At 71.6% G+C, this 26493-nt stretch overlaps 1 protein-coding gene across 1 annotated transcript in view; it reads right to left on the bottom strand.

Moving 5' to 3' along the window:
* LOC141952857 (SCO-spondin-like) overlaps positions 1–26493 on the bottom strand; it is a 32359-nt gene that overhangs the window by 5521 nt on the left and 345 nt on the right. Inside the window, exons 2-72 of the mRNA XM_074890835.1 lie at positions 26211–26383; positions 25900–26073; positions 24517–24622; positions 24159–24326; positions 23812–24024; positions 23650–23732; positions 23395–23561; positions 23098–23304; positions 22761–22863; positions 22517–22675; positions 22291–22376; positions 22055–22177; positions 21803–21965; positions 21456–21696; positions 21131–21269; positions 20897–21023; positions 20626–20798; positions 20302–20523; positions 20062–20227; positions 18086–18338; positions 17448–17628; positions 17202–17296; positions 16852–17108; positions 16637–16771; positions 16338–16540; positions 16106–16233; positions 15894–16003; positions 15510–15659; positions 15004–15097; positions 14521–14921; positions 14007–14237; positions 13745–13918; positions 13335–13571; positions 13090–13212; positions 12901–12992; positions 12561–12786; positions 11583–11735; positions 11347–11487; positions 11075–11260; positions 10831–10981; positions 10581–10740; positions 10431–10485; positions 10220–10330; positions 9894–10112; positions 9691–9788; positions 9401–9542; positions 9145–9312; positions 8909–9032; positions 8748–8817; positions 8322–8664; positions 7946–8044; positions 7657–7809; positions 7138–7302; positions 6441–6620; positions 6157–6279; positions 5952–6078; positions 5752–5877; positions 5566–5657; positions 5312–5479; positions 4977–5229; positions 4859–4905; positions 4340–4486; positions 4089–4255; positions 3476–3627; positions 2591–2811; positions 2140–2181; positions 1849–2022; positions 1475–1684; positions 857–1024; positions 391–525; positions 29–269 (exon numbers count right to left, since the gene is read on the bottom strand). Of these exons, the coding sequence (XP_074746936.1) occupies positions 29–269; positions 391–525; positions 857–1024; positions 1475–1684; positions 1849–2022; positions 2140–2181; positions 2591–2811; positions 3476–3627; positions 4089–4255; positions 4340–4486; positions 4859–4905; positions 4977–5229; positions 5312–5479; positions 5566–5657; positions 5752–5877; positions 5952–6078; positions 6157–6279; positions 6441–6620; positions 7138–7302; positions 7657–7809; positions 7946–8044; positions 8322–8664; positions 8748–8817; positions 8909–9032; positions 9145–9312; positions 9401–9542; positions 9691–9788; positions 9894–10112; positions 10220–10330; positions 10431–10485; positions 10581–10740; positions 10831–10981; positions 11075–11260; positions 11347–11487; positions 11583–11735; positions 12561–12786; positions 12901–12992; positions 13090–13212; positions 13335–13571; positions 13745–13918; positions 14007–14237; positions 14521–14921; positions 15004–15097; positions 15510–15659; positions 15894–16003; positions 16106–16233; positions 16338–16540; positions 16637–16771; positions 16852–17108; positions 17202–17296; positions 17448–17628; positions 18086–18338; positions 20062–20227; positions 20302–20523; positions 20626–20798; positions 20897–21023; positions 21131–21269; positions 21456–21696; positions 21803–21965; positions 22055–22177; positions 22291–22376; positions 22517–22675; positions 22761–22863; positions 23098–23304; positions 23395–23561; positions 23650–23732; positions 23812–24024; positions 24159–24326; positions 24517–24622; positions 25900–26073; positions 26211–26383 (11394 nt within the window). The remainder of the gene's footprint in view (positions 1–28; positions 270–390; positions 526–856; positions 1025–1474; positions 1685–1848; positions 2023–2139; positions 2182–2590; positions 2812–3475; positions 3628–4088; positions 4256–4339; positions 4487–4858; positions 4906–4976; positions 5230–5311; positions 5480–5565; positions 5658–5751; positions 5878–5951; positions 6079–6156; positions 6280–6440; positions 6621–7137; positions 7303–7656; positions 7810–7945; positions 8045–8321; positions 8665–8747; positions 8818–8908; positions 9033–9144; positions 9313–9400; positions 9543–9690; positions 9789–9893; positions 10113–10219; positions 10331–10430; positions 10486–10580; positions 10741–10830; positions 10982–11074; positions 11261–11346; positions 11488–11582; positions 11736–12560; positions 12787–12900; positions 12993–13089; positions 13213–13334; positions 13572–13744; positions 13919–14006; positions 14238–14520; positions 14922–15003; positions 15098–15509; positions 15660–15893; positions 16004–16105; positions 16234–16337; positions 16541–16636; positions 16772–16851; positions 17109–17201; positions 17297–17447; positions 17629–18085; positions 18339–20061; positions 20228–20301; positions 20524–20625; positions 20799–20896; positions 21024–21130; positions 21270–21455; positions 21697–21802; positions 21966–22054; positions 22178–22290; positions 22377–22516; positions 22676–22760; positions 22864–23097; positions 23305–23394; positions 23562–23649; positions 23733–23811; positions 24025–24158; positions 24327–24516; positions 24623–25899; positions 26074–26210; positions 26384–26493) is intronic.

Genomic DNA, 26493 nt, shown 5'->3' with positions numbered 1-26493 from the left:
CCATGTCCCTCCCCAGGTGCCGTGTCACCTGAAGCGGGCCTGCTGCCCCCCCCCGCAGGTGACGCTGCAGGGGGTCCAGAGGCTCCAGCGGCTCCAGGGGCAGGGGGCGGGGGGGCAGCCGTGGGGGGAACACTGCAGCCGCCCTCCACTGCAGACGCAGATCTCACAGCCCCGGTGGTGGCGACTCCCCGGGACCCAGCTGTGACCCCCCCCGTCTGTGCACTCACAGTGGGCGGGGGGCACGCACCCCCTGTCCTGCTCCAGGGTCCCTGCGGGGGGACAGGGTGTGTTTGAGGATGGGGACACCCCCCCCCCAGCACCCTGCCAGGCTGGGGTCCCCTCTGGGGGGGTGACACACACACGGGGGGGGCACAGCGCGGCAGGACTCACCGTTGGGGCAGCGGCAGCCAGGCTGGCAGCCCCCCCCGTCCCCCCCACAGGCCAGGTCCAGCTGCAGGTCCCGGCAGTGCCGCGGGCAGTGGTTGGCACAGGCCACCAGCTCCATGCCGGGGGGGCAGCCCCCCCCTAGGGGCCGGCACTGTCAGCCCCCCATACCCCCTGTGATACCCCTTATCCCCCTGTATCATCCCGTATCTCCCCATATCCCCCATATTCCCTTACACCCCCCATGCCCCCCCGTATCCCCCCCATACCCCCATACCCCCTCGTGCCCTCCCATATGCCCCTGTATCCCCCTATACCACCCCATGCCCCCATACCCTTCCGTGCCCCCCACACCCCTCTGTGCCGCCACGCCCCCTCATAGGCCCCCGTACCCCCCCCCGTGCGCCCCATACACTCCCAGCTCCCACCATCCCCCCCATATCTCGACATACACCCCCGACCCCCCCCGTACCGCAGGGCTGGGGGTTGCAGAGCCGCAGGCGGTGCCGCTCGCCGGGACAGGGCCGCCCCCCATTTTTCGGGGGGGGCCGGGTGCAGGAGCGGCTGCGGAGGGAGCGGCCCCCCCCACACGTCCGGTCACAGCGTGACCAGGGACCCCAGGGCGACCAGGCGCCATCCACTGGGGGGCCACAGCATCAGATGGGGGTGCCCCAGCACCCCCCCCCAAGACCCCCAGTCCCCACCACCATCCTCCAGCCCCCTGACCCCCCTGAGACCCCCAGACACCTTCAGACCCCTCCAGCACCCCCCAGACCCCTCCGAGCCCCCCAGCTCTCCCTCCCCAAGGCCCCCACCCAACCTCCCACCAACCCCCAGCCAGCCCCCCCAACCCCTGTGCTGCCCCACAGCCCCCTCACAGAGCCCCCCACCAGCCCCAGACCCCCCCCCACTCCCCCCAGCTATGTCTCCACAAACCCCCCATCCAGCCTCCCCCCGAGGCCCTGACCCCCTCCCCCCAGTGCCCCCAACTCCCCTGTGCTGGCACACAGCCCCCTCAGATCCCCCCTGCCAAGTCCCACAGTCCCCCTCGAGCCCCCCAACCAGCCCCCCAGCCCCCCCAGCCCCCCACCCTTGCAAGCCTGCAGGCTGCAGAAGCGGCGCTGGGTGTTGGCACTGAGGATGTCGGGGCACCAGCGGCCCCCCGGCCCGGGGGGGGTGTAGGCGCGCAGGCGGAGCTGGACACCCCCCCCGCAGCTGCGGGAGCAGCCCCCCCACGGCCCCCAGGGTGTCCAGCGGCAGGCCTGGTCAGCGCAGGCCCCCCCCGGGCAGGGGGTCACAACTGCGGGGACACGAGGGTGGCACCCACGGCCCCCACACCCCTGAACCCCCCATAACCCCCCTGCGCAGTGGGGCAGGGCCCCCGCAAGCTCCCCTGAGCCGTGGGGCAGGTTCCCCCCCACCCAACCCCCCCTGTGCAGTGGGGCAGGGCCCCCCACGACCCACCTGTGCAGTGGGGCAGGTTGCAGGGCTGCTGCTGGACACTCCCCCCCCTGCAGCCCCCAGCCCCACGGCAGGTCCGGCTGCGGGTCTTGGTGGCCGGAGCCTCGGGGTGGGTGCAGGTTTTGGAGCAGGGGGTCCAGGGGGACCAGGGGCCGAAGCCCTCCTCTTCCTCGGCACCTGCCCCGGGACAAAGGTTCCCCATGAGCTGCAGTGTGAGACCCCCCCACATCCCAGAGCCCCCACTTGGGGGTCCCGAGGTGGTGGGGTGTCCCCCCACTGCTGCACAGCCCTCACCTGGGGTTGTGGGGCTGGGCTCCGACGTGGGGGTGGTCATCGCTGGGGCGGGGGACACCAAACGTGGTGACACCCCCAAACCCCTCTGGCCCATGTGCCTGGGTGGGATCTGGCCCATGCTGGGCTGGGGTGTGGGACCCACAGCCCCATGGGGCGGAGGGGATGGGGATGGGACCCACAGCAGAGGGGACAGGGACAGGGCTGTGACCCACAGCATGACACGGGGCTGGGGCTGGGAGCCCCGGCATGGCAGAGGAGGTGGGGATGGGGATGGGACCCACGGCAGAGGGGCCAGGGATGGGGTGGTGACCCACAGCATGACATGGGGCTGGGGCTGGGACCCACGGCAGAGGGCCCAGGGATGGAGCTGGGACCCATGGCATGACGTGGGGCTGGAGTTGGGACCCAGGGCAGAGGGGCCGTGACCCACGGCGAAGGGGCAGTGACCCACCGGGGCAGTCAGGGGTCCGGCAGTACTTGCTGTCGGTGCGGGGCCCGGCACAGTCCTGGCCCCCGTCGGCGCTGGAGGGGCTGGTGCAGCCCCGCCGGCGCGTGGTCAGCCCCAGCCCCCCACAGGTGGGTGAACAGGGGCTCCAGGGACCCCAGGGCCCCAAACCCCCGTCCCACCGGCAGCCCGACTCCAAGCAGTGCAGCTGGCCATGCAGGCAGGTGCTGGGGGAGGGGGGCAGCGTCAGGAGGGGCTGGGGTGGGGAGGGGGGGGCAGAGGGGAAGGGCAGGGGCAGCCGGGAGATGGGTGCTGGGGAAGGGCACTGGGGTGCGTGGTGGTGAGGAAGGGCAGTGGGTGCTGGGGAAGGGATGTGGGGTGATGGGGAAGGGCAGCAGGATGGCGGGTGTTGGGGAAGGGCAGCAGGGTGCTGGGTGATGGGGAAGGGCAGCAGGATGGCGGGTGTTGGGGAAGGGCAGCAGGGTGCTGGGTGATGGGGAAGGGCAGCAGGATGGCGGGTGTTGGGGAAGGGCAGCAGGGTGCTGGGTGATGGGGAAGGGCAGCAGGATGGCGGGTGTTGGGGAAGGGCAGCAGGGTGCTGGGTGATGGGGAAGGGCAGCAGGATGGCGGGTGTTGGGGAAGGGCAGCAGGGTGCTGGGTGATGGGGAAGGGCAGCAGGATGGCGGGTGTTGGGGAAGGGCAGCAGGGTGCCGGGTGTTGGGGAAGGGCAGCAGGGTGTTGGGGAAGGGCAGCAGGATGACGGGCAAGGCGGGAAGTGGGGTGGGTTTGAGTCGTGGGGAAGGGCAGTGGGGTGCTGGGTGTTGGGGAAGGCAGCAGGGAGACGGGGAAGGGCCATGGGGCAGTGGGGGGGGGAGGGTGGTGGGTGCTCACCAGTTGGCGCAGGCTGTGTGGATGGTGGTGCCGGGGGGCAGCTCCTGGCCTGGCACCAGGGAGGGGCTGGGGGGGCTGGGGGGGGCCGGGGGGGCCCCAGACCCATTCTGCAGGTCCCGCAGGAGCTCGGCCGACACCACGCAGGGACACTCCTGTGCCACCCGGCCGTGAACCCGGGTCCCGGGGGGGCACCCACCCCCCCAAGGAGCACCCCCCCATTCCAGGGAGCACCCACTGTCCCAGGGAGCACCCATGGACCTGGGGAGCACCCACTACCCTGGGGGGCACCCAGGGGGCACCCACTGCCCCGGGGGCACCCACCACCCTGGGGAGTACTCACTGTCCTGGGGAGCGCCTGTGGCACTGGGGATCCCCCACCACCCCCAGGGAGCCCAAATCATCCCAAATAACCCCCAGCACCCTGGGGAGCACCCACCACCCCAGGGGGCACCCATGTCCCCGGGGGACACCCACCACCCCCAGGAGCACCCCCCGCTCTGGACACCCACCCGTGAGCAGGGCCCAGCACCCACCCCACGCCCCCCAGGGGAATGTCAGCAGCACCCACGGGTCTCCTGTCAGCAGGGGGTCCCGAGGGGGTGGGGGGGCTCACCGAGAGGCAGGTGTCGCGATGCAGGTAGGTGCCGGGGGGGCAGTGACATCCCTCGGTGCAGCCCCCCCCGGCGCAGCCCACCCAGCCCCCCAGGTGGGCGCAGCTGTAGGGGCAGCCCCCGTCCCACGGGCACTCCCGGAACTGCCGTCCCGGGGGGCAGCCGGCCTCTGCCCCACACCGGGGTCAGCGTGAGTGTGTGGGGCAGAGGTGTGGGGCAGGGGTGGGGGGCAGGGGTGGGGGGCAGCACTCACCCCGGCACACGTGGCTGTTGCACATCTGGCTCTGCAGGCCCAGCCCCAGGCACGGCGGCCCCTGGCACTGCCGCCGGCGCAGCCGCTCGCCCCCGCCGCAGGAGACGCTGCAGGGCCCCCACGGGGACCACGCACCCCACGGCGCCTCTGCGGCACGGGAGGGAGAGTGGGATGGCACGGGAGGGATGGGGGCGGCACCGCATGGCACCACATGGCACCTTATGGCACCCCATGGCACCACGTGGCACCCCGTGGCACCATGTGGCACCACATGGCGCCACATGGCACCACATGGCACTGTGTGGCACCTTATGCACCCCATGGCACCATGTGGCACTGTGTGGCACCACGTGGCACTGGGCAGCACTGTGCAGTGCCCCATGGCACTGCATGGCACCACAGGGCACTGTGTGGCACTGTGTGGCACTGCATGGCACCTCATGGCACCTCATGGCACCACATGGCACCGTGTGGCACCCTGGGACCCCCACCCAACCCCGGCACCACTGCAGCTGGTACCTGGGCAGGGCTCCGTGCCACACACCATCGCCCCGGCCGTGCAGGTGCTGCAAGAGAAGGGGGGTTAGTAGGGGACAGACGACACCCCGGTGGGACCCCCCGGTGGCCATGTTCGCACCAGTTGTTACAGGCGTCGAGGGCGTCGGTGTCACCGGGCTGGTAGAGGCGGCCGTGGTGGTGGCAGAGGCAGCGGCTGGGCGGCACGCAGCTCTGGTTCTGCAGCAGCAGCCCGGGCGGGCAGGCGCAGCCGTCGTGGCAGAGCGCGGCACACTCCACGCCCGCGCCGCGGTCCAGGCAGAGCCGCGGGCAGGGCCCCCCACCGCGCCGGCACTCCTCCGCCGTCCGGTAAACCATGTCCCCCGGGCACCGCGCTGCCGGAGAGCGGGCGGCGGGGCTGGGTACCAGCTGGCGTGGGCACTGCCGCGGCCACGGGTCCCGGCGCGGGGCACCCACCTCGGCAGGGCTGGGGGTTGCAGTCCCGGGTCTGGACATGGGGGCCGGCACAGTCGGGGCCCCCCGGTGCTGGGGCGGCGCAGGCCCGGTGCCGCCTCTGCTCGCCGGAGCCGCAGGGAGCCGAACACTCAGACCAGGGCGTCCAGGCGCTCCAGCCAGCGCCAGGCTCTGCTGGGGACAGACGGACACTCGAGGGGCCACCACGGCACCGGGGTCCCCATGCCGGCGCCGGCACAGCCCCCGCCATCGCCTACCGGTGCCGCAGGCCTGGTGGCACCCGCGCACCTCCCGGGCCTCCCCGGTGCAGGCAGCTCCGCCGGCGGCTGCCACGGGGTTGGTGGGCGACCTGCCAGAAAGCGCCGTGTGGCCGCCCCGTCTGTGGGGCACCGCCCACCCCATGGCCACAGGGCAGGGACCCCTTGGGCCCCACCGCCCCCCACCTGAACCTCTCCTGCGTCCCCACACCGCAGCCGCTGTCGCACCGCGTCCAGGGTGACCAGGCCGACCAGCCGCAGGCCACGGCGCAGGCCACGTCCTCGCACGTCACCGTCCCGTTCCGGCACACGCTGTGGGGACGGCGCCGGGGCTCAGAGGTGGGGACACCCCAAAGACCCCCCACGGCCGCGGTGTCAGCGCTCACCACCGGCGGCAGCCCTGCAGGAAGGCCTCGCCAGGCCGCCGCTGCTCCCGGGGCAGGTGGCACCGGCACCGCTCGGCGGCGACGCAGCCGCCATCCTGTAGGTAGAGCCCCGGGGGGCACCGGCAGCCTGTGCGGGGGGGGTGGGGGGCGTCCTCAGCACCGGCACCGGCACCGGGCACCGGCACCCCCCAGCCCCGGCACTCACCCTCCTGGCAGGGGCCTGGGCAGGTGCTGTTGGCGCTCAGGTCCCCACAGGTTGGGGGGCAGGGAGGCACCCGCCCCCCCTCGCAGTCCCCTGCCCCTACAAACACCATCTGGGGGCTGCAGGCTGGGACACACACACACACACACACACACACACACACACACACACACATATTAACGGGGGGCAGCCAGGGACGGGGTGTTCCCTGGCACAGCCCCCCCCCCGATGGGGTGTCTGTGCTCCCCACCCCCGCGGGGGTCACCGTCCCCCCCCCCGCCCCATACCTGGGGGGTCCCCGCAGGGCTGCAGGTTGCAGGGCTGGCTCTGGAGGGCCCCCCCGGGGCAGGGCTGCCCCCCGTTCTTAGGCGGGGGGTCGCTGCAGCTCCGCACCCGGCTCCGCACGCCCCCCCCGCACTCGGCGTCGCAGGGGGACCACGACCCCCAGGCTGCCCACCTGCCAGGCACTGGGGGGAGGGGGTGCAGGGGGGCAGGAGAGAGGTGCAGGCACCCCCTGCACCCCCATCCATGCTGCCCCATTGCCACAGCACCCCCTGTCACCACCCCCACCGTTGGCAGGGGGTCCCCCCCAGCCCTCCCCACCATTGGGGAACCCCAGACGCCCTGGGAATGGGGGTCCCACCCCAGGGATGGGGGTCCCGGTCTGTGGGGGGGGTCCTGGTGCATGGGGGTCCTGGCCCCTGAGGGGGTTCCTGGCCCAGGGATGGGGGTCCCACCCCATGATGGGAGTCCCAGCCCATGGGGGTCCCACCCCATAGAGGTCCCAGCCCAGGGATGGGGGTCCTGGTCCATGATGGGGGCCCCACCCCAAGGATGGGTCCCAGCCCATGGGAGTCCCAGCCCAGGGACGCGGGTCCCAGCCCACCAATGGGGGTCCTGGTCTGTGGGACTCCCAGCCCAGGGATGGGGGTCCCAGCCCACGATGGGGGTCCCAGCTGGTGGGGGTCCTGGCCCGTGGGGTACCTGGGCAGGCGCGGATGAAGCAAGCACGGGTGTCGAGGCGGGGGCGGGCGCAGCTCCCCCCAGGCAGGGCCCCCCGACGCAGACCCCGCCGGCGCAGGGTCACCCCCAACCCACAGGAGCGGCTGCAGGGCCCCCACCCCCCCCAGGGCGACAGCACGCAGTCGGCTGGGGAGGGGGCAAAGAGGGGGGGTCAGGGATGCCCCGGGGGGACCCCCCCCATGCTCTGGGGGGTCCCTGGCCCACAGCCTTGCACCCCCCAACCTTGGTGCCCCCCAGTCTTGGTGTCACCCCCAGCATCAGTGACCCCAACCCCGGACCCCCCCCAGCTTTGGACCCCCAGCCCCAGTTCCCCCCAAGCCTGGGCGCCCCCCAACCGCAGTGCCCCTCAGCCCTGGTGCCCCCCAGCCTTGGTTCTCCCAACCCTGGTGCCCCCCAACCCTGGTCCCCCAGCCCTGGTGCCAGACACCTCGAGATGGGGGAGTGGGGGGGTTCCCCATGTTGTGTCCCCCCCCCACGTACCACAGTCACGCTCGTCAGAGCCGTCGGGGCAGTCGGGGCGCAGGTCGCAGCGCTTCTCGGGGGGCAGGCAGCCCCCTTCGCTGCAGGGGAACAGTTTGGGGGGGCAGGTGGGGGGCGGCCGGGCCGGGGGTGTGGCAGAGGTGGGGGGGCCACCTGCGGAGTGGGCAGGGTTGGGGAGGTCAGCGTGGGCAGCCCCCCACAACCCTGCGTGCAGGACCGGGGGGCTCAGCCCTCCACATCAGGGAGGGGGGTCCCCTCAGGCGGAGGGGGTGTCCCGGGGGGGGCTCACCACAGTCGCGCTCGTCGGTGCCGTCGGGGCAGTCGGGGCGCCCGTCGCAGAGCTGGGCCGCATCCAGGCAGCCCAGCACCCCACAGGGGACGCGGCCCCCTGGGCAGAGCTGTCGGGGCAGGGCTGGGGCTGGGAGAGGGGAGGGGGGACCACAGCCCCCCCCGGGGTGGGAGTGAGCACCACACCCAGCCCCCAGCACCCCTAAACCTGCAGCACCCCCAGCGCCCCCAGCCCCTCAGCAGCGAGCTGGGGTGTTGCTCCCCACACACACACTCTGCCCCAGGGATGCCCCCGTCCCCGTCCTCCTCCCCACCTGTCCCGTTGGCCCGGGGGGGCTGTGCCTGTCCCCAACCCCCACTCCTGGGAGCCCCCTCACCTGGGGGTGTCGGGGGGGACCCCCACGCTGGAGCCAGGGAGGGCACTGTCGTGACCCGGGGGGACACCGGGGGTGGCTTGGTGGCAGGTGGCCCCCCAGGGGAGCCGGTCGCAGTTGGTGGGGTGCTGGGGGGTATTGGGGTGTCAGAGGGACCCAGCAGCACCCCAGGTGGGGCACGGCTCAGCTGCAGCTGCCCAGAGGTCCCCAGGCCACCCAGCGCTGGCTCCGGGCCCCCCAGCACCACGGGGCTGGTGGCTCCGGCTCGGCGGGAGGCCGTGGTGGGGGTCTGGTGGGGGGGCTCGGTGACTTTGGGGGGCAGCTGGACACCCGGCCCAGAGGACACCTGCATGAGGACAGACAGACATCACCTGCTGCCGCCCCTTGTCCCCCTTCCGCTGCCCCCCCCGCCCCCTCCCCGGGGCTCACCACAACTGGTGGCACCGCTGGTGATGGCCTGGTCGGCACCAGGACACCGGCTGCCGCAGGGACCGTGGGGCTGGAAGGAGCAGAGCTGGCGATTGGGGGTCACCCCCACGACGCCCCCCTCCCTGGCTCCCGTGGGACCCCCTCCCTCCTGGCACCAGTACCTGGTGGTGCCGGGGGTCTCACACCCGGCCTCGTCGGCACCATGGTGGCAGTCGATGACACCGTCGCACCTCTGGGATGGGGGGCACGACCCAGGAGCTGTGGGGGTAACTGGGGGGACCAGCTCTGCCCGGGACGGGCAGCATTGGCGTCAAGGGGAGCCCCCCCCAGCACCGGGTCCCCTCCACCACTGCCACGGTGCCAGACACCCCAACCGCAGCACCGGGCCCCCACTCACCGCAGGGCAGCTCGTCTGAGAGGTCCCCGCAGTCGTCGTGGCCATCGCAGACGGCACCGTGGGGGCCCTCGGGGACGCAGCGCCCGTTCCCACAGGGGAACTCCCCCACGCCACAGGGACGCTGGCTCGGCCCTGGCACCGGCAGCACCCCGAGCCAGGCAGGGGGCACTTTGGGGAAGGGGCAGAGGTGGGCAGAAGCGCTGCCATGGCGGGGCGTTAGGGGGGAGAAAGGGGGTGCCCCCCTCCCACCCGGTACCTGGGGGGCAGCCCAGCAGCTCGGCGCGCAGGACGATGCGGTTGTGGAAATCCTGGGGGAGGATGCGGACGTGCCGCGCCTGCACCATGCGGCCCAGCAGCCGCACCGCCAGCGTGTCGGCATCCCGGTTACCCTGGAAGAGCTTGGGGAGGGGAGACGACAGGGGACAGGGAGGGGACAGACAGGCAGGGGTGTGCAGGCAGGGACGGGAAGGGCACCCCCCACCACCACCCACGGTCGCACCCCGACGCAGGCGGCACCTTGGCCTCGTGCCGGCGGGCAGCGGTGACCTCGCCGTAGCGGTGCCATCGGGCGCCGTCGGCGCTGAACTGGAGCAGGAAGGCGCTGACGAAGGCGTCGGAGGAGCCGGCTCCCTGCACCACCACCCCTGCCCGGGCACACCGTGGCACGTGTCAGCACCACCGCCCGCGAGGCGCCGGGTGGGGTGGGAAGGGGGGGCCAGACGGGCGGTGCCTGGCGCGGTGTCACCCACCAGTGATGTTGGTGGGCTCCAGCAGGTCCAGCTGCAGGAAGGGGGGGTTGGAGAGCAGCGCCGGGTACGCGTCATCCGGGGGGGCCCAGCCCCGCAGCTCCTGCTGGGGGTCACCGCCGTGCAGGCGGGCAGCAGGGGCCGGGGTCCCCCCCTGTGCCGGCGCGGCCGCGAAACTGGTGTCGGGCAGGGAGGCGATGCCGAGGGGGCGGTAACAGGGGTCTGCCGGGACGGAGGGGGGGTTCACACACACACAGATTGCTCCCCCCCACACCCCAATCCCCGGCTGCCTGCACCCCACCCCGCGGTGAGGGGGGGGTCCCACTTACCGCCGGGGGGAGGCAGCGGGAAAGTGAGGAGGGGGCTGCTGGGGGGCTCTGCCGGCGCGGCAGAGGGGGGCTCCGTCGTCAGCGCAGGGGGGACGACTGTCACGTTGTCACCTGTGGTGGGGACAGATGTGGGGCAGCGCCCCCCCCCGGCAGGGCATCGTGGGGATGGGACACCCCCCCCCCACCGCAACACCCGTTCCCCACAACTCACCTGCCGGGGCACAGTAGCAGCAGGATTCCCCGCGGGCCTCCACCAGCACCTGGCCCTGTGGGGGAGTCACCGGCACAGTCACCAGCGCCACCACGGAGGGTCCGTCCCTGCCACCACCCCAGGGGGTGCCCCAGCACCCCCAGCTCTTACCTGGGGGCAGTCGGCGATGCGGTGGGGGCAATAGGGCGAGCACCGGACAGCCAGGCTGGGCAGGCACTGGCAGACCTGGCAGGGGCCCCCGCGCCAGCGCTCCCCCGGGCTGTGCCGCCGGCCCCGGTACTGGCACTGCTGGCACGGCGCCGTCCGGCACCTGCGGGACAGCGGGGGGGGGGGCGGTGAGGACCCCACCCACAGCCCCTCACCCCCCACCCGTCACCCCCCATGCCCGCCGCCACCTCACCGACGGGCCTTGCGGTAGATGCCGCGGCAGTGCCGGCCGCCGCCGCGCCGGCTGGGGTTGGTGGGGCTGCGGAAGGACCACTGGACGCTCTGGACACCGCAGGGCCCCGGGCACTCGCCCCACGGCGACCACGCCGACCAGCCGCAGTGCACTGGGGAGTGGGGGGACAGTGGGTCAGCGTGGGGCGGGGGGTCCCATCAACCCTCTCCTCACCGCTGTGGTGCCGCCACGTGCCGGGACCCACCGGTGCAGTCGGGGTTCTGGCGGCAGCGCCGCAGTTGCCCATCCAGGCAGGTGCAGAGGCGGCAGTTCAGCTTCACCAGCTGCCCCGGCCGGTACCGCAGCCCCCCGGCCTGGCATGGGCAAGCCCGCGGCCGCACGCACTGGCCCCCATCAGTGTCCAGCACCAGCCCCGCTGCACACCAGCACCCTGCCGGGGTGAGGGAGCGGGGTGGGTGCCACAGCAGACCCTCGCCCACCCCAAAGCAAGGGGTCCCCGTCCAACCCCCGCCTCACCTGGGCTGCAGGGCCGGTTGTGCCGGCACCTGGTGCCAGCGGCGATGTCGGCACAGGACGCGGGGCAGGGGGCACAGGGCCGGGGGTGCAGCCCCTCCGGGCAGGCCGAGGCGTTGGGGCAGCCCCCCAGCTCACAGGCACCTGGGGCGGGGGGTGCCGGGTCAGGCCCATGGAGCCCCCTGTACCCCATGGAGTCCCCCACACCACCGGCACCCGCCCTGCCCCTAAACACCCACCCATTTCGAGGGTGGTGGGGGCCAGGCCAGGCAGCTCAGCGCAGTGGCGGCCGCCGTTCTGGGGGGGCCGGCAGTCCCGCCGTCGCAGCCGCACCCCGCCGCAGCCCCCCGTGCAGTTGGACCACGTCGCCCACTCGCTCCAGGCGCCGTCCACTGTGGGAAGGGGGGAGTGGTGTGAGGGTGGGCACCCCCTGCCTACACCCTCCTGCCCGCACCCCCCCCGCCCATGCAACCCCCGGCACCCCCAGGCCATGGCCAGCCCTGTCCTGTCTCAGCAGCCTTGGCCGTGGGAACCCCCTGAGCACCCTCAACCCCCCCCCAGGCAGCTCCAGCTGTGGGGACCCCCCAAATCCCCCAGGGGCTACTGGCCAAGGGACATCCAAATCCCCCTGGCAGCCTCAGACATAGGGACCCCCAAATCCCCCAGCACTCCAGCCAAGGGAATCCCCATGGGACGCCCCAAATCCCCCAGGCAAGCCAGCCACAGGAACCCACATGGGAACCCCCAAATCTCCCCTGGCACCCCGGGAACCCCATGGGAACCCCCCCCGGGCCCCTTGGGCAGCCCATTAGGGGCTCTAGGGGAGTACTGGGGTGTTGCAAAGAAATATTTGGGATCCCCAGGGGATATTGGGGTACTTTAGGGGGATAATGGGTCCTAGAGGGGGGAACTGTGATGTCCCAAAGAGGATTGGGGTGTTCTAGGGGCATATGAGAATGCTACAGAGGAGTATTGGGGGGTCCCTGGGAGGGGGGGTGTTGGGAATCCCCATGGGAACCCCCAAACCCCCCGGGCAGCCCCAGCTGTGGGAGCCCCCAAATCTCCCAGACACTCCAGCTACAGCAACCCCCATGGGAACCCCCAGCCCCACCCAGCACCCCAACCGTGGGCTCCCCCTGGAGCCCTTGGGCATTCCCAGCAGAGGGGCCCCCCCGAACCCCCATGCCAGGCCCCCCTGAACCCCCCGTCCCACTCACCGGGGCAGGCGACGCTGAAGCACTGCCGCTCCTGCCCGGCCGGCCCACGGCACCGGTGCAGCACACCAGGCCGGTGCTGGTGGCAACCCCGCATGCGCTGCTGCTGGCCGGGCCCACAGGAGCGGGTGCAGGCACCCCAGGGCCCCCAGGCCCCCCACACCCCGCAGTCCAGCTCATCCTGGGGGGGGCCCCCCCCAGCTCTGCAGTCTGGCACCCCGTCGCACACCTACGGCACCGGCGCAACGCTGAGACAGGGATGGGGCGGGGGGGGGGGGCAGTGCTGCAGGGACCCCGTGGCGGCAGCGGGAAGGGTGGGGTGTCCCCTGCGCCCCTCTTTTACCTGGTGGAAGGTGACGCACTCGCCCCCCCTGCAAGTGTATTCAGTGCAGGGACCCCCCGTCCGGTTGCTCCCACCAGTGGGGACACGACTCTCTGCAGAGGGGACACAGGGTGGCCATCCCCTGCTGTGACCCCCCCCCCCGGCACTTCCCAGCCACCCCCGCACACCCCATCCCGGGGAGCCCCTCACCGCAGGCCACCTCGTCCTCGCCCCAGGGACAGTCAATGGCCCCGTCGCAGACCTGTGATACGTTGAGGCACACGCCATCGTCGCAAGCGAAGAGCCCCGGGCACGGTGGGACGGTGGTGGAGCCTGCTCCGGGGCCGGGGCACCGTCAGGCACGATGCCACAGTGGGGGGGACCCCCGAGAGCGTCCCACCATGCCAGCTGCCCTGGGGAGGGGGACACCAGGGGGGATCCCCATGGCGGCTCACCACAGCGGTCAGTGCTCTCGTCGGAGCGGTCGCGGCAGTGGGGGACGCCATCACAGAGGTGGCCGTATGGGACGCAGTCGGTGCCGTGGGCGCAGGGGAAGTGGCCCGGCTTGCAGTCGCCGGCGCAGCCCAGCTCGTCGCTGCCGTCGTGGCAATCGGCCTCGCCGTCGCAGAGCCAGCCCCACGGCACACACTCCCCGCTCCCGCAGCCGAAGGCCTCGGGGCCGCATGCTGGCGCTGGGGACAGCGGGTCACTGCGGGGCGCCTGGCACGGCCGTCCCCATCGCACCCCCGGCCCCGCCACGTGCAGAGCACGGTGCTCCCGGCACACACGGCACCGGGGCTGTGGGGCAGGGCTGCAGGGAGCCATGCGGGGGGTCCGGTGGCCCCACGGCACCGCCATCCCTCACCTGCCGAGGCGTTGGCAGCTGCAGGGAGCACGGCGGCGGGCAGTGCCGCCGCACACCCCGCCGGGCTCTCGTCCCAGCCATCCCGGCAGTCGCGGATGCTGTCGCACACCGCAGCCTCGCCAATGCAGGAGCCGTCGGGGCAGGGGAGCTGCCCGGGGCCACAGGTCACCCGTTCTGGGGCGGGGGGGAACACGTTCTCATGGGGCGCTGCCAGCGCAGGCAGGGTGTCCCCAGGGGAGGGTTCATCCCCACGGCCTCTCACCGGGACAGAAATCCTCGTCGGTGCCGTTGGCGCAGTCGCGGTGGCCATCGCAGACGGCGGAGGGGGGCAGGCACTGGGCGTCAGGGCACTGGAGGTGGCCGGGGGGGCAGACGCAGCCGTGCTCGTCGCTGAAGTCGCCGCAGTCGTCGCGGCCGTCGCAGCGGTGAGGGTACGGCACGCACCGGCCCACTGCGCACCGGAACTCACCCGGCGCACAGCTGGGGCTGCAGCCTGCGGTGGGGGTGGTCAGGGACCCTCAGCGTGGGGCACAAACCCCCAGGGATGGGGGCTCAGGGACCATCGCTATGGGGCACAGACCCCCGCCATGGGGCACAAACCCCCAGGGATGGGGGCTCAGGGACCATCGCTATGGGGCACAGACCCCTGCTGTGGGGCACAGCCCACCTGCACCCACTCCTGTACCCTGTTGCTTTAGCACCCAGCACCCCCACGATGCCCCCCACCTCCCTGTGACCCCCAAGCGCTGCCATGGGGCAACCGTGGGGCCACTCACCTGCCTCGTCTGAGTCGTCCGCGAAGCCACAGTCCAGCTCCCCATCGCAGACCTGTCCCGGGGGGAGGCAGCGGCCGCTGGCACAGCCAAACTCAGGGGGGGTGCAGGGTGGGGGGGGGCAGCCGTCCTCATCGGAGCCATCAGCACAGTCGGTGACACCGTCGCAGCGGGCACCCCAGGCCAGGCACTGCCCGCCGGCACAGCGGTGCTGGTGTGGGGCGCAGCGCGGGGCGCAGACCTCATCCGAGCCGTCGCCACAGTCTTCCTCGTCATCGCAGAGCCAGGCGCCCGGCACGCAGCGCCCGTCAGCGCGGCACGAGAACTCCCACTCAGCACAGCGCGGCGGGGACGGGCAGGGCTCCGGCGGGGACGGGCAACGCCACCGACCCGCCGCGCACGTGCTGTGGGGACGGCGACGGCTCAGCCCCGGGTGCTCCACGGTGTCCAGTGTCACCGTGGGTGCCACACCAGGCTGGGACTCACCAGTTCTGGCAGCCCTGCTGCACCGCAGCCCCGGCCGGGAAGGCAAAGCCATCCCAGAAACACGGGCACTGGGCCGGCTCGATGCAGCCGCCATCTGCCAGCGAGGAGGGGAGGAGGCATCAGCCCCACACGGCCTCACACAGCTCCACACAGCCCCATATCAACTCCATACAGCCCCTCACCAGCCCCACATGGCCCCACATGGCCCCACACAGCCCCATATCAACTCCATACAGCCCCTCACCAGCCCCACATGGCCCCACATGGCCCCACACAGCTCCACACCAGCTCCACACAGCCCCACATGGCCCTATACCAACCCCACATGGCCCCACGTAGCCCCACACAGCCCCACATGGCCCCACACAGTCCCACACCAGCCCCACACCACCCCCACATGGCCCCACACCACCCCCACATGGCCCCACACAGCCCCACATGGCCCCACGTGGCCCCACACAGCCCCACCCCACACCCCACCAGCCCCTCACGCCGCCAGCCCTCACCATGCAGGAGGGTTCCTGGGGGGCAGAAGCAGCCCTCCAGGCAGGCCAGGCCCTGGCAGAGCTCGGGGGGCCCCTGGCTGAGGCCACGGCAGGTGGGGGGGCAGGGGGGGCCGCAGGCGCTGTACTCCAGCCCCCCGTCACACTGCAGGGCTGGAGACAGGAGGTTGGGCAGGGCAGGGACCCCCCTCTGCCCCACAGTGGCCCTGCTCCCTCCCGTCCCACCCCCCCAGCCCCATAACCACAGCGGGATCAGCCAGGGGAGCAAACCGGGACCCCAACACGGCACATGGGGGGCACAGCCCGGACCCCCCTGACCCCCCGCAGCCTCGACCGGGGGAGCCTGTGGGAACGGGGACAGGGACGGGGATGGGGATGAGGACTCACGGCACAGCTCCTGGCTCCGCCAGCGGATGTGGATGCCGCGCCGGCCACACTCCTCGGCGTAGGTGGCGATGGCCGTGCAGAGGCACTCGCAGTCCCCCCCCGAGTCGCAGCTGCCGGCAGAGCACAGCGGGTGGGCACGGATGTGGTGAGATGGGGGTGCCAGGACCACCCCCCGCCTGGCTCCGGGACCCGCTGTCGGTGTCGGCACTTACCCGCAGGCGTCGAAGACGCACCAGTCGTAGAAGCGCTGGCACGGCACCGCGTCGTGGCACGGCGCAAAGAGCCGCTGCTGGAGGATGCTGCAGCGCCTGCGGGCCCACGCCGCCCGGTGAGGGCTCTCCTGGGGGGGCCGGCGACACCATCAGACAGCGTTCCTTGGGCCAGCCATGTGCTGGCGCTGCCCCCCAACCTGCCCCCGCCCACCATCCCCGTCCCTGTCCGTACCGTGCAGGGGTGCTGCGCATCGGTGCCGTCGACCTCGGGGCAGAGCAGGCTGAGGCGCCAGGAGTTGCCGAAGAGCTCGGCGGTGGGCTCCAGCACCCCTTGCCGGCTGCCAAAATCATTGTCGGCGTCGCCGTCGAAGTTCCCACAGAGCCCGGCCACGCGGCCCCGGTGCTGCGGCTCCAGCCGGACGTACACCCGCGTACCTGGGGTGGCACCGGCAGGGTGCTCGACACCAGCGGCCCCACCGCGGCACAGCCAGCCCGGTGACCCCCCCGAGCCCCTCCACCAGCACGTCCCACCTCCATCCCAGAGCACCGACAGCCCCAGGCGGGAGAGGAGGAGGAGGAAGAGGCCGGCACGTTCCAGCGTCAGCCCGGTGCCGCTGTAGACTTTGGGGGGTCGGACTGAGACCCCATTCACTGTGACATCCCTCCCTGCCGGGACAGGGTGGGCTGTCAGGGCTGGTGGCCCTCAGCACGTCCCCATCCCCATGCCCCCCCTGCCGTCCCCTCACCCCGCAGCATGTGCACCACGGTGTTGCCCATCACCACCACCACCGACTTGGTGCAGGTGACACCGCTGGTGCCGCAGGGGACGTTCTCGGCAGTGACGGTGAAGAGGCCGGTGGCCTCACGTGCCAGCAGGTACTCGCAGTCCCCCGGGAAGGAGAAGGCTCGTCCGTCAAAGGTGACGTAGTGGGGGTCCCCCGTGGCCACACAGGTCCCGGCACACTTCTCCTGGCCACAGTGCCAGCGCTGCTGCCGGCACACGCTGCGGGGGACTGAGCTCAGCGCCCAGATGGCCACAGCAGTGGTGGTGGCATCGCTGGGGCGGGTGGGGTTTGCGGCATGGGGGGTGTCTCACCAGGTGTTGCACTCGCGGACAATGGTGTCGTTGGGCTGGTACAGCCGCCCGGCGTGGTGACAGGGACACTCCTCCGGGGACACGCAGCGCCCATCCTGCCAGCGTGAGATCCCCACCGCAGTGAGCCAGGGCTGGGCTGGGGGCAGCGGGGGCTGCTGGCCCCTCATGGGGTACGAGGGGCTCTGGACAGCCCCCCATACCCCCAATGCCTCCATCCCCACTGCCTCGGGTCAGGGGGTCACCCACCAGGAAAAGGGTGCTGGGGGGGCAGACGCAGCCGTCGGCGATGCCGGCGCAGGTGCCATTGGGCTCGGCACCGTCGCAGCGGCGCAGGCAGGAGCCTGGCACATGAACCAGCCCCCCCGGGCAGAGGGCAGCCGCGGGGCAGGGGGCTTCGGTGCAGCGCCATGACCCGCCGGCACAGACGCTGCAGGGATGGGGGGGGGACATGTGGTGAGGGCAGCACGCCCCCTGCACCGCAAGCCTCCCCGGCCCAGTCAGACCCACACCAGGGTCCCAGCATCCCCATCCCACCCCATCCCCACATGACATCCCCTCCCCAGGGAGATGCCCTCAGCCCCCCCAGGCTCTGAGCCACAGTCCTGGGGCTGGTTCCCCCCCGACCCTGTGCCAGGGCAGTGGTGGGGACGGGCTCTTCATCGGTGGCACCGGTGCCTTGTGGCAGCGACGTTCAATGAAAGCCGCCTACCCCGCGGTACCGTCCCAAACGGGCCATAGAGGGGTTTCATCAGACGTCGCCTGCCACCGTCACGTCCTGCAGCACCAGATCAACATCCCTCGTCCTGCCCGGCAACTGCCACCCGCCATGTCCCCTACCTGGCCACCTGCCACCCACCCCGCCAGGCACCGGCTGGGCCACGCACCAGGCATTGCAGCTGCGGAGGATCTGGCTACCAGGTGGATAGAGTCGGGTGCCGTGGCGGCAGGGGCAGGCGCTGGGTGGGACACACTGGCGACCCTCAGCCAGCACCAGCCCAGGGGGGCACTGGCAACCAGGGATGCAGAGCCCGGCCAGGTCGGGGCAGGAGCCGGCCCCATCCGGGCGCAGATCAGCGCAGGTCTGACCGCAGGCATGGCCACACTCCCGGTACAGCTGCCCCCCGGCACACGGCACGTCTGCAGGGGGGGACGTGGGAACACCACCAACAGTGGCATCACAGCCCTGCCTGGCACTGCCCTGTGGCATGCCTCCCCAACAAGCCCCCCACTGTCCCCTGGCATGTGGTGACAGCATCTCTATTCCCATCCCATCCCAATCCATATCCCCATCCCATTCCATCTCCACCTCCATCCCATCCATCCCTATCCCCATCCGATCCCATCCTATGCCCATCCCACCCCATCTCATCCCATCGTATCCTTATTCCTACCTCTATCCCCACCCCAACCCATCCCATCCCATTCCGTCTCATCCCATCCCATCCCATCCACATGCCATCCCTATCCCTATACCAATCCCATTCCATCCCCAATACATCCCATCCCATCCCTATTCCTATACCTATCCCATCCCATCCCTATCCCCATCCGCCTCACATCCCATTCCGTCCCATCCCCATCCCATCCCAACCCTTCCCTTCCCATACCATCCCGTACCATCCCATCCACATCCCGTCCCTCTCCTTGTCCCCAACACATCCCATCCCATCCCATCCCTATTTCTATCCATATGTCCAACCCATCTGATCCCCATCCAATCCCATCCCATCCCACTTCCTATCCCTATCCCATCCCCATCCCTATCCCCATCCCAACCACATCCCATCCCTATCCCTATCCCCATCCGCCTCCCATCCCATCCCATCCCATCCCATCCCATCCCATCCCATTCCACCCCTAGCTCTATTCCTATCCCTATCCATTCCCCATCCTTATTCCCATCTCTATCCCATCCCATCCCCATCCCTATACACATCCCATCCCATCCCATCCCACCCCATCCCTATTCCTATCCTTAGCCCCACCCCATCCCATCCACATCTCTTCCCTATCCCTATCCCCATTCCATCCCATCCAATCACATCACATCACATCCCATCTCTATTCCTAACCCTATTCCATCCCATCCCATCCCTATTCCTATCTCTATCCCATGCCATCCCCATCCCTATACCCATCTCATACCATCCCAATTCCTATCCCTATGCCCATCACATCACATCACATCCCATCCCATCCCATACAATCCCATCCCCATCCCTATTCCTATCTCTATCCCATCCCATCTCCATCCATCCCATCCCATCCCATCCCATCCCATCCCCATCCAATCCCATCCCACCCCATCCCATCCCATCCATCCCATCCCATCTCCATCCCTATTCCTACCCCTATCCCATCCCATCCCCTCCCATCCCATCGCATACCATCCCATCCCTATCTCTATTCCTATCCCTATCCATTCCCCATCCTTATTCCTATTTCTATCCCATCCCATCCTCATCCATATCTCCATCCCTATCCCCATCCCCATCCCCATCCCCATCCCACCCCATCCTATCCATCCCATCCCATCCCACCCCACCCCATCCCACTTCACCCCATCCATCCAATCCCACGCATCCCATCCCATTTCACCCCATCCCACCCATCCCATTCCATCCCATCACATCCATCCCATCCCCTCCCATCCCATCCTATCCCCTCCCATCCCATCCCTATATCTATTCCTATCCCTATCCATTCCCCATCCTTATTCCCATCTCTATCCCATCCCATCTCCATCCCCATCCCATCCATCCCATCCCATCCCATCCATCCCATACCATCCATCCCATATCATCCATCCCATCCCATCAATTCCATCCCATCCCACCCCATCCCACCCCTCTCCTCCCACCACAGAAGCTCCTGTTCCTCCAGCTCAGCTCCGTCCCCTCCGCGGCGCAGCGCCGGGCGTAGGCGGCCAGCACCGGGCACAGGCAGCGCTGCCCGTCCCGGCAGGCGCAGGCCTCGTGCAGGCAGAGCTGCCAGAAGGGCTCCAGCTGCACGGCCTGGTGACAGGGCTGGTGGCAGGAGGGGCAGGTCAGGCCGCGGCACCAGGCACGGCACGCTGAGCCGGGCGGGGGCCACTCAGCACCTGGAAGGCCGGGCCGTGCAGGACGGCACAGGAGTCCTCGGCGAGCTCCCGCCGCCCGGCGAAGTCCCCGCAGGGCTCGAGCACGAAGGGGCCCAGCGCGAGGCAGTCGCTGGACACCCTGTACGAGCTGGTGAAGGCAGTGACGCTGGTCTCCACGTCGCCCGCTGGCGTGGTGAACTCGTCCCCCTGGTTCCAGTTGTAGGTGCCGCAGAGCCCCCGTACCTGCCGCGCCAGCACGGGGGCTCAGGACAGGCCTCGCGGGGCCCCCGCAGCCCCGGCAGCACCGCGGCGGCACGGCTCAGCTCGGCCGGGGCCGGGGCGCACCTTGCCAGCGAAGGCGGGCTGGAGGGTGATGTAGGTAGTGGGGGCCTCCAGCCCCCAGAGGATGTGGGCCCCGAAGGTCTGGAGCAGCAGGAAGGACGAGGACACCCGGCGCACGCTCAGCTCTGCGCCAGCGAAGGGCAGTGTCACCTCCCGCCTGTCCACTGTCACCTCCCCTGCTCCAGGAACATGGAGGGACATCAGGGCACAGCCCCCCACCCCGGGCCAGCACCCACCGCCCCACCGGCATGGAGGGATGGTCCCTGCAGGTCACCTGTGCCGTGGAGGCGGGCAGAGGTCCGGCGGGCGCTGACCGAGAGGGACCGGGGGCAACCGAGGGGTTGGTGGCCATCACAAGGCTCGTGCTCGGCCGTGATCAGCAGCTGCCCCTCCACAAAGTCCTGGGGGGAGAGACCCCGTTGAGCCCCCACAACCCACACCAGGGTCCTTCGGGGCAGGTCCCCACCATGGCGGCTACCACCGTGTCCACCGTGGTGGCCGCCCTCACCTGCACCAGGGTGTAGGCGCAGGCACCCGGGAAGGAGAAGCGCCGGTGGTCAAAGGTGATGTAGTGGCGGCCCCCCAGCACCGTGCACTCCCCCGGGCACCGGTCCCGGCTGCAGAGCCAGCGCCCGCCCTGGCACGTGCTGCGGGCACAGGAGGGGACACTGGGCTCACCGGAGCAGGGACACCACCACAGCCACGGGCACAGGTGCATGGGTGCTTGTCCGTGTCCCCCCCCAAAAGCCACGGTGTGCCAGGCATCGTGCCCACCCATGGGGTGGGTTCCCCAGCGGCGCAGGACCCGGCCCCGGTGCCCCGGTGTCGCTCACCACTGGTTGCAGCGCTGGCGGATGCTCTGGCCCGGGGCGTAGCGCTGGCGGCGGTGGTGGCAGGGGCAGGCGCTCGGGGGGACGCAGAGCCCCCCGTCCTGGTAGAGCCCCGGCACACACTCACAGCCGCCTGCACAGTCCTGGCGGCACGGGCCCCCCTCGGCGCTGCCCACGGCCGCGCAGCCGGCGGGGCAGGAGGAGACGCAGTCCGAGAAGCGCTGCCCCGCGCCGCAGCGCCGCTCTGCCGGCACAGACACCGCGCTCAGCACCGCCGGGCTCAGCACCGCCGGGCGCACCAGCGACCGAGGGGTGCAGGCCTTTGGGGATCGCCCCCGCCGTGTCCCTACCACAGAAGCCAGGCCGGCGCCAGTCGATGTAGGTTTGGTGCCGGGCACATTCCCGCGCGTAGGCGGCGAAGGTGTCGCAGACAGCGGCAGGCGGCACGGGCCCGGTGTCCCCCTCCTGGCACCACACCTCCAAGCATGCCGCGTAAAAGCCGCCAGGGTCGACCTGGCGTGGGGGGCAGTGGGTGAGTGTGGCAGGACCGGCACCCCCACCCCGAACCCGCCAGCTCCCCGCGGCGCTGGGTGCTCGCTCACCTCGCCGTGGCACTGGAGGAAGGGCCCAGCCAGCAGCTTGCCGCAGATGGCCTCAGCCACCCGCCGCACCGCGTCGCCCGCTGCGCAGCCAGGGCCGAGCTCCACCGCATCCCTGCAGGCAGGCTGAGCCCAGGGGGGGACCCTCAGAGCCAGGGTGACCCCCCTGGAGACCCCCAGCCGGACACGGGGGTCGGCAGCGCTGATCCCCCCTGGTACCCGGCTCTGCCCCCCAGTACCTCCGAGCCGGTGTCTGGGATCTTCCAGGAGTTGCCAAAGCTGGCGGCAAAGAGGGCCATGTCCCCCCCTGGCTGCAGGAAGTCATCTGGTGGCACAGGGGGGGATGGGGCAGGTGGGGGGACGTGCCACATGGCCCCAGCACAGCTGCCCCAGCACCACGTCTCCCCCCCGGTGCCCCAGCACAGGGCTGGCTGGCAAAGGCATGGCTGGAGAGGTGACACTTACCGGCGGGATCGTCGTTGTAGGGGCCGCAGAGCCCCCGCGTGCCACCCCGCAGCTCGGTGTCCACCGTCACGGTGACTGCCTGACGCCCGTCCGAGGCCACCCGCACGCCCAGCCCGCTCGCCACGGCCACCCAGTCGCCCAGCCACGTGACGCTGATCCCTGTCAGCACCGCAGCAGGCGGCTCGGCACGGCACGGCACGGGGATGGGGATGGGGACAGGGATGGGCAACGCAGGAGCCCTCACCGTTGTGTAGGTAAGGCCGTCCCTCCGGCACCACCGCGCCGTTCACCGAGACGTTTCGGCCCCGGGCCGCCACCGTGTCCATGCCGAAGGTCATGTGCAGCGCCTGTGGCACCGCGGCGTCAGCCAGGACCAGGGCCCATCCCCACGTGTGCCGGGGCCACCAGGACCCCGCCGGCTGCCGACAGCCATGGATGCCCAGGGATTCCGTGGCCATGCTGGGGCACACCACGGGGCTGTGCCATGCCGTGGGAACCGACCGATGGCCCCTCTTGCCCCCGGAGCTGGGGATCCCCCTACTACCACCCACAAACACCCCCACCATGAGGGCAGCTGGTACCCGGGGGCTGCCGGCGGCGATGGAGACAGCCCAGGTGCCATCGGCAGCGGCGGCCAGGCTGTAGGTGCACTCGCCGGGGAAGTGGAAGTGGGTCCCATCGAAGGTGCGGTGGCGGGAGCCAGCCCAGGCCAGGCAGCTGGCCGAGGGGCCCCGGTGCCAGCCAGCCACTCCCCGCAGGGATGAGGCAGGTGATGGCCGCGGGGACGTCTCTCCTGTGGTGGGGAGGCAACGCCGCTTGGCAAACAGGCCCACAGGACCCACCGGGACCCCCCCACCGGGACCCCCGGACCCACCAGCGAGGGGCAGGCGGGTGCAGGCGAGGCAGGGTGCGGTGGAGCCGTTCCTCCAGCTGTGCCCCCAAGGGTGCCGGCAGCACTCGGCCAGGCTCATGGCGGAGAGGTTATGGCTGCCGGCGGAGTCCTGGCACTGCCACGTGCCGTAGCAGCGGCCCAGCGAGCCTTCGTCTGCGGCACAGACATGGCGAGCACCGGGCGCCACCTGGGTGCCGGGTGCCAGGTGCCGGTGCCCCCACGCCTCGCTGCCCGTCCCTACCTTCGGTGCAGCGGGGCCCGCTCCAGCCTTGGCAGCAGGCTCGCACCGTGCGGTTCCACACCACCGGCCGCATCTCGGGGGGTCTGCGGGACGGGGGGAGCCTCGGCGTCAGGGGGGGGCCCTCCTGTCCCCCCGCCCCAGCGTCACCCTCCTGGCGCTCACCTGTAGATGTAGCAGAGGGCGGTGCCGGAGCCGGGCTGGGCGTCGCGGTGGGGCTCGCCGCGGTCCCCTCCGTAGGCCTGGCGCATGCGGTGCGGGTCGATCCGCCAGCCCGCCAGGCTGGACTGGTAGAGGCTGGCGCAGGGCACCGTGTCCTCGCGCCGCGGCGTCACCTCCTCCTGCGCCGTCACCTGCACCATCCGCTCGCACCACCGCCTGCCACGGCACCTCGTCACCCGTGGCACCAGTACCCCGCCAAACCTGAACTGGGGCCAGCGTCCCCCCGCGGTGTCCCCCAGCCCCAGCGCCGGCACGGGGCCGCGGCACAGCCCCCGGCACGGCACACTCACCCCGTAGCCGCTTCCACCGCAGCCACCCAGAGCAGCAGGGATGCCAGGAGCCCACCGGCCACCCAGGACCACGGTGCCCCGGCCACACCACGCTGTCCCCCGGCCATGCCGCGCTGTCCCCCGGCCACGCCACGCTGTCCCCCGGCCACGCCACGCTGCACCGGCCGCCTGGGCAGAGGAGGAGGCCCGTTACCGGTGGAGCAGCCCCACGGCCCCGGGTGCGGGGGGACGCCCAGCACGTGCCATCGCGGTGAGGAGCGAGGTGTCGTGACAGCAGCGACGGGGACATCCGCAGGCAGCCCCCCAGGACGGGGGTCACCCCAAGACGGGGTTCACACCCCACCCCGGCCCCTCTTACCACTGCTCCGTCCCAGCTGGCTCCGGCACCGCCGCTCCCTGGACCCCTCCGGGCCTCCGCAAGGGGCTGCGGGTTTTATGGGGTGGGACCGGCCGGCCGGGCCCATCTGTGGGGCCAGAGATTGGGCCCAGCTGCCGGCTGGGGGGGGGGGGGCTGCAGTGGGAACCCCCCCATCGCCCCGTCTCCAGGGCAAAGCCCTCAGGACTGTGTCGGGGGGCGGATCCCGCCCAGCGGGGCCACATCCTGCATCCGGCACATCTGGGGATCAGGGCTTAGGGCTCTGTCCCCGCCCCGGCCCCCCCCCGCTCACACGGATGTGCCCGGACCCCCACGTCCTGGTCCCGCTCAGCCCCACCCCCCCCGAAATGCCCGGGGGGGGGCCCTGGAACCCCGGGAAAGGGACCCACACACCCACCCCAGGGACACGCCAGACAGGTCCCAGCTCCTGCTGCCCCACAGGGCATCACCCCCACCCGCCGCCAGCTCCATGGCCGTGCCCCCCATGTCCCCTCTGTGTCCCGTGTCCCCCGTCTGTGTCCCCCTCACCTCCATCCCCACAGCTGTGCCCCCCGTGTCCCTTCTCAGTGTCCTGTGTCCCCCAGCATGTCCCTGCACCACCTCCATCCCCATGGCCTTGCCCCCCCATGTCCCTGTCATGTCCCCCTCCCCATGGTCCCCTCTGTTCCCCTCTCCCTGTCCCATGTCCCCCTCCTTGCCCCGTGCCCTCCCCCTTCCCGTGTCCCCCATGTCCCTACACCCCCTCCATCCCCATGCCTGTGTCCCCCAGTGTCCCCATGTCCCTGCCCTGTGTCGTCCTCCCCGTGTCCCTGCACTACCCCTGTGGCCATGTCACCCCACGTCCCCCTCTCCTTGTCCCGTGTCCCCCTGTTTGTCCCCCCCCACACCTCCATCCCCACACCTATGTCCCTCTGTGTCCCCATGTCCCTGTCCCACGTGTCATGTCCCCCTCCGTGTCCCCACACCCCCTCCAGCCCCACGCCCATGTCCCCCCATGTCCCTGTCCCCTGTGTTGTCCCCCCCATGTCCCCACACCCCCTCCAGCCCCACACCCATGTCCCCCCATGTCCCTGACCCCTGTGTTGTCCCCCCCGTGTCCCCACACCCCTCCAGCCCCACACCCATGTCCCCCCATGTCCCTGTCCCCTGTGTTGTCCCCCCCATGTCCCCACACCCCCTCCAGCCCCACACCCATGTCCCCCCATGTCCCTGTCCCCTGTGTTGTCCCCCCCATGTCCCCACACTCCCTCCAGCCCCATGCCCATGTCCCCTCTCCCTGTCCCATGCACCCCTCCCGTGTCCCCGTGCCCCCTCCCTGTCCCGTGTCCCCACGTCCACCCCCCCTGCCCGGTCCCCATCCCCAACCCGTGGCCGTGTACCCCGCTCCCCGCAGGGGGGGGGGGGGGGCGGGCAGGACCCGGTTCCCCGGGGAAGCGGCGGGGGACGGGGACACACGGGGCGGGGACACATAGGGGGTGGGTGACGCGGTGGGGGGGACACCCGGGGGCGGCTCGGCTCGGTCCGGCCGGGGGCCGGCGGCTGCCGGGAGCTGGAGTCCCGGGCTCCGCTGTCCCGGGGTCGCGGCGCGGGGCCCGGCGGGAGGGACCGGCCCCGGCAGCGGCGGGAGCGGGGGGGGGCACGGGGGGAGCGGGCGGGCCCGGCGGGGGCGGGGGGACCGGCGGCCACCGCGGGTGAGGCGGAGCCGGCGGCGGCGGAGCAGGTAGGGACGGCGGGAGGGTCGGTGCCCGCCCCGAGGCCACGGCGACGGGCGCAGCGGGACCGGGACCGGGACCGGGACCCGTCCCGGCGGGAGGTGGGGGCAGGAAGGGCGGGGAAGGGGGAGGCAGGGCTGTGCCGGGGCGGGGGGGGGCAGGAAGGGTGGGGGGGACCCGGAGGGGGGCGGGACAGGATGGCGGGGGGGGCACCGGGAAGGGCGGGGGGGACAAAGGGACAGCGGAG

This window comes from Strix uralensis, chromosome 1 (genome assembly GCF_047716275.1).
Source record: "Strix uralensis isolate ZFMK-TIS-50842 chromosome 1, bStrUra1, whole genome shotgun sequence".
NCBI lineage: Eukaryota > Metazoa > Chordata > Aves > Strigiformes > Strigidae > Strix > Strix uralensis.
This window is presented reverse-complemented; position numbering and strand designations above follow the sequence as displayed.